The 9,753-nt window shown below is 37.3% G+C and overlaps 1 protein-coding gene across 1 annotated transcript; it reads right to left on the bottom strand.

Annotated features, from left to right (window-relative positions):
- Window positions 1-534: 534 nt before the first annotated feature.
- On the bottom strand, window positions 535-2,311 carry Tceal7 (transcription elongation factor A like 7). The gene is made up of 3 exons (XM_026380812.2): window positions 2,243-2,311; window positions 1,540-1,613; window positions 535-1,187 (listed from the first exon to the last, which is right to left on the bottom strand). The coding sequence occupies exon 3, from the start codon at window positions 1,171-1,173 to the stop codon at window positions 871-873; it is 303 nt and encodes a 100-aa protein (XP_026236597.1). The 5' UTR covers window positions 1,174-1,187; window positions 1,540-1,613; window positions 2,243-2,311; the 3' UTR covers window positions 535-870.
- Window positions 2,312-9,753: the final 7,442 nt, after the last annotated feature.

The raw sequence follows: 9,753 nt of genomic DNA, 5'->3' as shown, positions 1-9,753 counted from the left end.
CTGGACTTGTTTCTGAGCATAGGTTTAGTCAGGCCACCCTTCCTCAAATAATTGGGGTTCTGTATGCATAGGTGAAACAAGGTATCATCAAGCACAGCTCAGAGTTACTGGATCATTGCTTCCCCACAGCCCCCCTGTGAGGCAAATATTTTCCCCATGAAAAGACTGAGTCTTAAGCAACTGCATCTGTAATGATTGCCAGTTATGTTCCTCTGGCTGAGAAATCCAGAGTTAATTTGAAATTTAAATTTATTAAATAGGCTGGGGATGTAGCTCAGTTGGTAGAGTGCTTACCTCCCATGTGCAAGGCCCTGGGTTCTATCCCCAGCACCAAAAAAAAAAAAAAAAAAAAAGGTAAATTTATTAAATACTTCTGTTAAGAATTTTTTTAGTGTTTCACTGCCCTCCAAAAGTTATTTTCTTTTTTTTGTGTATAGCACAAGTAATACACACACACACACACACACACACACTCATTTTTTTAGAAATTGAGAAAATGTAGATAAGAAAAAAAGAAAATACAAATCACACAGATTCACTGTTTACCTTTGGTGTATAATAATTCAGACATTTTGCTTTGCATTTTGTCATATATAAATGTACATATAAGGTATATATATACATACATATATATTGCTCTGTAGTGTGTTTACAATATATGATGAGCATCTTCCCATTTAAATGAGTGAGCCCCCTTATTAAAGAGTGTGATGGGGTCAAAAGATGAGATGTTGATAAGAATCATGTAAATAAATCAACATCTGAGGGATTGGAGTAAAATAAAAGCAAATGTTAAGCAAGAAAATGCAGATACAAGAAACCATTGGCAAAATTAATAACAGAAAGTAAATGATTTCAGGAGTAAGTGCTTTAAATGGGATATGGACGGTCCCGAGAATGCCTGTGGTTAGAGTGCAGAGCCCTAAATTTTTTTCTCAGACCCCTTATCTCCTCCAAGCACCTTTCCATCTCATCTCCCTCTCTTGTCATTTCTTCATCCTTAAAATGCCTATAGTCTATGTCCTCTTTAAATTCTTCGAGAGACTGAAGCAGCCTCTGTCTAAAATTCCCTTCCGTTTGCTGGCGTTCAAATTCTCCGTAGGGACGTTCCTCCTCCCTCTTTGGCACGCTGCCCTGGGGCTTTCCTTCATTTTCTTTGCAGGGTTTTTGCATGATGTTGTTTCCAGCTTAAATACAGAGAGAAAAATGCAGAGACGATTGTTTCGTTACTTTTGCATCAGGATGATCAGTTTCCCTTTGGGCCAAGACACTAGCCTAATCTTCCACAACCGCCCCACAGGTCCAGTTTCCATAAGTTGTAAATGTCTCCGCTCTCTCCCCTCTCTCATCTCCTCCTCTTTCCCCTCCCTTCCCGGAACCCACCATTTCGCCAGCAGAAAAAGCTAATGGCCTCTCCCGTGGGCGGGAGAAAGGGAGCAGACCTGGAGGTGGGCTGTGAAGAGCACATTTTACCCAGCTTTTGCCATTTCCAATTTCTACCCACAGAAACGTCAGTCTAAGTGACTTCCTCACACTGACCTGTGCCGCAGATGCGGGGTAGTTTGCTGCTCTTTTTCTTGCCTGGAGGTGTCTGTGAACACAGACTTTTGGATCTGCAAACAAAAGGAAGGAGGGCGGGGAAGAGGGAATTATCTGCGATCAACCAGTCCCAGAGACAAGAGACACGCTAGCTTGATTCAGAATTCTCATCACCATCCTCGTTCCAAATTTTCTATCCTCTGGTTCCCTTCCAGTCCCCATCCCTCCCTCCAGGAATTCTGTGCTACCTCCGCCCCTCACTCTCAGGCCCAAGGCTCACCATCGCCCATCCCCCGCCCCGCCCCTCCACCGCAGGCCAGCCGTGAGTGAGGCAAACTGTTTTCAAATTTCCTCTAAATTTCTCTTGTCCCCAAACCAGAATTGCAATCTCTCTCCACCCACACTCTAGGCCTACCATTTTCTCCATTGGAGAAAGGGAGAAAGATAGAGAAAGCTTTCCAGGATAAGATAAACTGAGTTCCCCTCCTCCCCCACTAAACTATCACTAAATCTCTGCGTGTCTCTCAAGAGACTTCACCTATCCCCCGGTTCCCACTTCAAAATATGCAGTTATCTCCTATCCATTTGCAAGGATTTGGGAAAGGCAAGCCCAGGCATATTAATGTCAATAGATTCAGCTACTACCGCCCCAGGGGTCCCAGCAGTTGCTTCCCACCAATCTGCTGGGATGTAAGGAATTTACCTCTTTCTTCACTGGGCCACAAACACGCAAGTCTGCAGGCAGTAAGGAGCTGGTACCCAGAGGAGAAAGAAGCCCGGGAATATAAGGACTTGGGTTCATGTCAGCTTCTGATCACGTGAGGATTATGTCATCCTCCAACTCTGGCTCCCACCTCCCCCTCCCACCAACAGTGCTGCAGAAGTGAACTGGTCTTTCAACCTCCCACCCCCACCACACCAGGCCCTGTCACTCAATTTTGTCTTTGCTAATTTCAGAGGTCAAAAGTGGCCCCTTCTCCCCGTGGTTGGAATTTGCCTTTCTCTGGTTACCAGGGAGGGGCTGCATCTTCCCATAGTTATTAACCATTGTTACTCTTTAGTGCTCCGTGTTGGGACAGAGAATTACTTATTTTTTTGAGGTCACAAGAAAAGCAGCAGTCTTTTCTTTACTCACCCTGTCCTCAGCCACTAATAACCACCACTTCCCTTGCAGTTCAGTCATTGAAACCAAAGAGGAAGGATGGGGTGAGTTAGGATAAAAGATAATGATTAGGGTTGTGGAGTTTTTAAAACTATTGTTCTGATAATTTTCTATTATTTTTCAATTTTTCCATAAACAATACTATTTTCATAATCATAAATATGATAAAGATATGTATGTTTGGAAAAAAGATTCAAGATAGGAAGATGAAAAGACCCAGGCACCTGTTTCTGCTACTGAAGTCATAATATAAATATAGACCCTTCAGGCAGAAACATCTTTGGAAGTTTAAAATGTACAGGGCAGCTGGAGTGGGCATGTGAAGTCCTTCTATTAAGTGAGTCATTGAGGCCACAATCCCAAAGTACCTTGTCTATAGATTTTAAGATCTCAAAAGCCAGTCATAAATATCTGTTAGTTTGATATCAGTATTATGCCCTCTATCTCCCAGTTGTACCATGCCCTTCTGTTTAGTAGTTAGAAAGAGATCATATAGGAGCATTGTTTTTCAAATTATTAAGGAATGATTAGTTGTGATAGAAGCAAGATTCACTGATAGTGTGGAAGATTTCAGAGTCCTCTGTGAGCATCTTTTGTGCAGATAATTAGATTCAGTTACAAATGGCTGGAAGTATCCAGAAGCTGAAAATTTTCCTTTTGAATAAAAAGCATGGCAATGGACAGATCCTAGTTTGAATTAATTGTTTTACTTACATATTATATGTATAACTTGGATACTGATACTTCTTGCATTATCTCTAAAATACGGCTAATAATTTTAACTATTTCACAGAGTTGTCAGGACTAAATGACACACTTTATATAAGACATTTAGTACAAGATTTATAAGTACCAACTACTTCAATAAATGATCAATGCCCATTAATTACCTCCTAGGGATCTGGGGAATGCTTCCATTTCCTACTCTGGCTTCAGTGCTTCTATTTAATGAAGGTGGACTACTACAACTTATGGACTACTACAACAACATTTACTGGTCTCCTTGCCTTATGTCTTACCACCTTTCAACAAAATGATTCTAACAGTTATGATCATATTACCATCCTTTGTTATTTTACTTCATTTTCCAACTGTCTTATAAGATAGGAGAATCTTTAGTTGATCTACACATTTCACAAGTACCTTTCAGTTTATAAATAAAAGTATAGATATGAAAATACATGGGGATTTGGCTGAGGTTGTGGGGTTGTAGCTCAGTGATAGAGCACTTGCCTAGCAGCGTGAGGCACTAGGTTTTATCCCAAGCACCACATAAAAAATACTAAATAAACAAAGTAAAAGTATTGTGTCCATCTACAACTAAAAAAAATTAAAAATACATGGGTACATAAGCAAAATGAGATACCAAGCAGGGTACAGTGACACACATCTATAATCCCAGTGGTTTAGGAGGCTAAGTAAGGAAGATCGCGAATTCAAAGCCAATTCAGCAATTTAGCGAGGCCCTAAGCAACTTAGTGAGACTGTGTCTCAAAATAAGAAATAAAAAGAGCTGGGGAATATGATATATTAAGAACTGTGTAATGTTTTGAACTACCAACAATAAAAAAAAAAAAAAAAGAGCTGGGGATCTGGCTTAGTGTTTAAGCGACCCTGGGTCAATCCCTGGTTCCAAAAAACAAAAAAGCAAAAACAACAACAACAAAAAAATGTGATACTGAGTTACATTTGATTTGTTTCCCTAGTATTGTCTGATGTGACTCAGGTAAGGACAAGAGGCATTACATATCCCCCAAATCCTCCAGTAATTGGGGCTAGATAACCTCATAAGAATGTAACGAAAGGCATCTAAGCCAGTTGTAATTCACAGAACAATTATCCTGGCCTTCTCTTCCCAAGTCCATGAAAGGAAATATGTTGAAGTAAGAGATAAAGAATTGTAGGAGCTATTGACATTGTAGAGAGTTCATTGTTGTCATTATAAAATAACAAGAAGAATATCAATAATGTCTAGCACTTTTATACTTCTTATATTGCAGGAACTCTCTTTAAATAATTTACTTATGCTGGATGTGGTGGTGCACACACTCCTGTAATCCCAGCGGCTCAGAAGGCTGAGGCAGGAGGATTGTAAACTCAAAGCCAGCCTCAGCAATATAGTGAGGACCTAAGCAACTTAGCAAGACCCTGTCTCAAATAAAATTAAAAAAGGGCTTGGGATGTGGCTCAGTTTTTATGCACCTCCGGGTTCAATTCCTGGTACCAAAAAATATATAAATTAAAATAAATAAAGTACTTAACATATATTAATTTAATTAATACTCATTGATATTCATAATGCTATTATTAGGAAACTAAGGAGTACAGAAGTATTTTGCCTATAGTCACAGAATAAATGGAAACATAATTTTCTTTTAAATTAATTATTTCAATTGACAATGTTAGAAATATTGGGGGTACCCCCAAGGAATCAAACACATGCTTGGAAGTAGCTCAGCAAGGCAAAGTTTACTTCTGCAGAAGGGTGTGCTTCCAAAGAAAATCCAGCAAGCCATTACACTTCGGTAGGCAATCCACCTGTTTTTACCCCTAAAACAGTACTGCCTCTGGCTCTAATAGGAGCAGCTTGGGGTTATAATCTATGCAATTGGCTAATTTTAAAATTGGGGAGGGCAAATAGGAAGGCTATAGTTAAAATGTCTACAATTGGATCTCAAAATAGCTATGATTCAATCTTCCATCCCATATAAGGCCAAATACTATATTTTGAAAATGGACCCCTGGACTTTCTGTTTCTCACAACAAATAAAAACTTATTTATAATGGAAAACATGATATTTTGAAATATGTGTACATTGTATAAAGGCTAAATCAAGTTAATGAACGTATGTATTAACTCATACTTATTATTTTTTTTTGTGGTGCTGGAGATTGAACCCAGGGCCTTGTGCAGGCAAGGCAAGTGCTCTTCCTACTGAGCTATATCCCTAGCCCTCATACTTATTTATTGAAATAAGAATACTAATATATACTCAGCAATTTTTGAGAATATTTTAAAATATCATTGCCGTGTTGTACAATAGATCACTTGAACTTATTCCTTGTGTCTAACTGAAATGTTGTTATCTTTGGACCTATAGTCCCCCACCCTTCATCCCCAGGAAATAACCACCATTCTCCTCTCTGATTCTATGAGTTCAACTTTTGTAGATTTCATATTTCTGTGCCTGATTTATTTAACTTAACATCATTTCTTCCAGGGAACTCCACGTTGTCACAAATGACGGAGTTTTCTTTGTTTCATATACTGCTGGGCAATTTCTGTGTCTTTTTTTAGAGAAATGTATCTTCAGGTCCTCTATCTATATTTAATTGGATTATTTGCTTTCTTGATGGTGGTTCATATTTTCAATATTAACTCCATATCAGATTTTAGTTTGCAAACATTTTCTCCCTTTCTTTAGGATGTCTCTTCACTCAGCTGATTGTTTCCTTTGGGATGCAGGAGCTTTTTAATTATATGCAATCCTGTTTGTCCATTTTCATTTTTATTTCTTGTACTTTGGGGTTCAAATCTAAAAAAAAAAAAATTGCCCAGACCATGCATGGAGCTTTTCCACTATGTTTTATTCTAGAAGATGTATACATTCAGGTCTTATGTTTAAGTCTTTAATCCATTTTGAATTCATAGTTCTATATTATATAAGGGTCTGATGTCATTCTTCTGCATATGCATATCCAGTTTTCCCAACTCCATTTATTGAAATGACTGTCCTTTCCCCAGTGTGTATCCTTGGCTCGTTTCTCGAAAATCAATTGATCTTAAATGCATAGATTCATTTCTGGGCTCTCAATTCTGGAATTGGTGGATAAGGGTGATGCAGGTAATGTAAAATTGTCCTTTATATAATTTTCAATATGTTTTTTCTTATTTCTGTGCTACACATGCTTTCTGTAATCTCACCTGGTTTTCATAGCTCTTGTGAAGGTATTTTTGTATATTGATGGATGCTCAAGTTGATGTTTCTTGGGGATGGGGAGAGCACTGGAAAATCCTTTTCTTCCATCTTGCTGAAACCTAGCTTCTCACATTTTAATTATTTTGAAAAACAGGGTAAAAGGGTAAAAATGAACAGTGGAAAGATGGAATATATAAAAGAAAATATCAAGATATTAAGTTTAAATTCAATTATATTAATAATTATGTAAGTATATAAAGTAAAAAAGGGTGTGTGATGGTTGATTTGGGGTGCCAACTTGATTGAATTAAGGCATACTAAGGCAGTTGACAAAATATTATTTATTCTCAATGCTTCAGTAAGCACTGAGCCCATTTCTCATGTGCCGAAACCCAGGTGTTTTTGCTTTTGATTAAACTGTTCCTACTCTCCCAGGTGGGTCCATGAAGGTATTTCTACTGGATATTTGTATGTGAGATAGTGGACTGAGTGGTGAAGATCCACTGTCAATGTGAGGGGGCACTATTCAATCAGCTGAAGTTCCAGATGGAAAAATAAAAAGGCATATTCTCACCACCTCTCTTTTTGCAGCCTGTATGACCTTCTCTTGCCCTTGCACATCAGAACTCTACATTCTCTGGTCTTTGAATTGTATGACTCAAATCAGTGGACCCCTGGGCTCTTGCATAATTAGTTGCCTATAATCCCAGTGGCTCTGGAGGCTGAGGCAGGAGGATCTCAAATTCAAAGCCAGCCTCAGCAGCTTAGCAAGGCCCTAAGCAGGTCACCAAGACCCTGTCTCTAAATAAAATATAAAAAAGGGCTGGGGATGCATCTTGGTAGTTAAGTGCCTCTGGGTTCAATACCTGGTACCACACACACACACAAAAGAACAACAACAACAAAAAAAACAACCTTCAGGTAGCATAATAATCAGTAACATAGTTTACATTTTCCTCCAAGATTAGAAATAGGGAGAGATGTTCATGCTCATTAATCTTTATTCAATATTGTACTTCATTTATAAATAAATGTCAGGATTTTTTCAATAAATAAAATTCTAGAATCTACAGAAATGGCTACTAGAACTACTAAGTAAGGCTAACAAACTTGTGCGATGCAAGATCACTGTTAAAAAGTCAATCATATTTCTATATACTAGAAGTGAATAATTGAAATTACAACTGTTGGGGGCTAGGGTTGTGGCTCAGCGGTAGAGCGCTCGGCTAGCACATGTGAGGCCCTGGATTTGATCCACAGCATCACATAAAAATAAAACAAAGATATTGTGTCCAACTACAACTAAAAAATAAATATTAAAAAAATGTTTAAAAAGAAATTACAATGAAATTGTGATTGAAATAAAATCAGTACCATAACAATAGTTTGATGGCCTGCGGGATAAGGCTAACAAAATATGTATCAAGCATGTACACAGTAAGCTACAAAACACTGTAAGGAGAAAGAAAAAAATCTATATAAATATAGAAATACATCATTATTTATGGATATTTGTGAGGATACTCAATATTGTTAGTATATTATATATATAAAGATATCATTCAAAAAATCAAAGATTAAATGTTCTCTATGATATGTGGATGCTAACACACAACAAGGGGGAGGAGAAGATCAGTAGATTAGACAAAGGGGAATGAAGGAAAGGGAGGGGGGATTGGAATAGGAAAGATAGTGGGAGAATCTGATATAACTTTCTTATGTACATGTGTGAATACAACACAGTGAATCTCAACATTGTGTACATCCACAAGACTGGGATCCTACCTAGAATAAGTTATATTCCATGTTCACATAAATATATCAAAATATACTCTACTGTATGTATATCTAAAAAGAACAAATAAAAAATTAAAAAGAAAAAAGACATTATAAATATTAGGATTACTTTCCCAAATGATCTTCGATTCAATGCAATCGCAATAAAAACCAAGCAGTCATCTTTGTAGAAATTAGCATGATGGCTCCAATATTTATATGTTCTTAGAATCACTGAAATCAATGGTAAATATGGAGAACAAGCCTGGAGACTTACACATTCATTTTTTTTTTAATTAGGGATTTAATCCAGAGGCGCTTAAACCACTGAGCCATATACCCAGTCCTTTTTATTTTTTATTTTAATGTTTTAATTTTGTGACAGTGTTACTAAGTTGCTTAAGTCCTCTCTAACTTGCTGAGGCTGGTCTTTTGTTTTGTTTTTAATTTTTGTTGTTATTGTTGTCAATGGACCTTTATTTTTATTTAGTTGTATCTAGTGCTAAAAATTGAACCCAGTGCCTCACACACCTTACTACTGAGCCACTGAGGCTGGTCTTGAACTTGCAATCTTCCTGTTTCAGCTTCCTGAGTCACTGGGATTACAGGTCTGTGCCACCATGCTTGGTTTAGATAATCTTATAATAAGAATTGACTTCAGTGACTAAGACAGTGTGTGTTAGGGTGCAGAATTAATGTATACATCCAGGGAATAGAATAGTCACAATGTAGCAGTCAACTAATTTTTAAAAAGTGCCAATATAACTCACAGGGTATCTTCACAGCCTTCCTTCATATTTTACACAAAAATTAATTTGAAATGAATCATTGACACAAGTGTAAAATTCAAAAACATGAAACTTCTAAAATAAAACACAAGTGAAAGTATTCATAGCATTGGGATAGGCAAAGATTTCTTAAACAAAAAAGAGCATGGGTCATAAACAAAATTAATTGCAAATTTGGACTTCAACAAAATTTAAAACTTCTACTCTTTGCAGGATTCCATTAAGAAATAAAATAGGGGCTGGGGATATGGCTCAAGCAGTAGCGCGCTTGCTTGGCATGCACGGGGCCCTGGGTTTGATCCTCAGCACCACATAAAAATTAAAAAAAATAAAGAAATTGTGTCCACCAAAAACTAAAAAATAAATATTAAAAAATTCTCTCTCTCTCTCTCTTTAAAACAAGAAATAAAATAGCAAGTTAATGACTGGGATAAAATATTCACAATGCTTACATACAACAACCAGGTCATATATGAGAACTCTTCAAACTCAAACCAAAGACAAATAAATAAAAGTGGGCTAAGTATTTGGTTACAAATTTCACAACAGTAGAAATGCAGAACACATT

The sequence above is a fragment of the Urocitellus parryii genome, chromosome X (assembly GCF_045843805.1).
Source record: "Urocitellus parryii isolate mUroPar1 chromosome X, mUroPar1.hap1, whole genome shotgun sequence".
NCBI classification, from domain to species: Eukaryota; Metazoa; Chordata; class Mammalia; order Rodentia; family Sciuridae; genus Urocitellus; species Urocitellus parryii.
Note: the sequence above shows the minus strand (reverse complement) of the source record. Positions and strands in the feature narration are given on the sequence as shown.

Coding starts and splice junctions, on each gene's coding strand:
- Tceal7 (XM_026380812.2), bottom strand. CDS start 1,173: ATGCAAAAACCCTGCAAAGAAAATGAAGGAAAGCCCCAGGGCAGCGTG.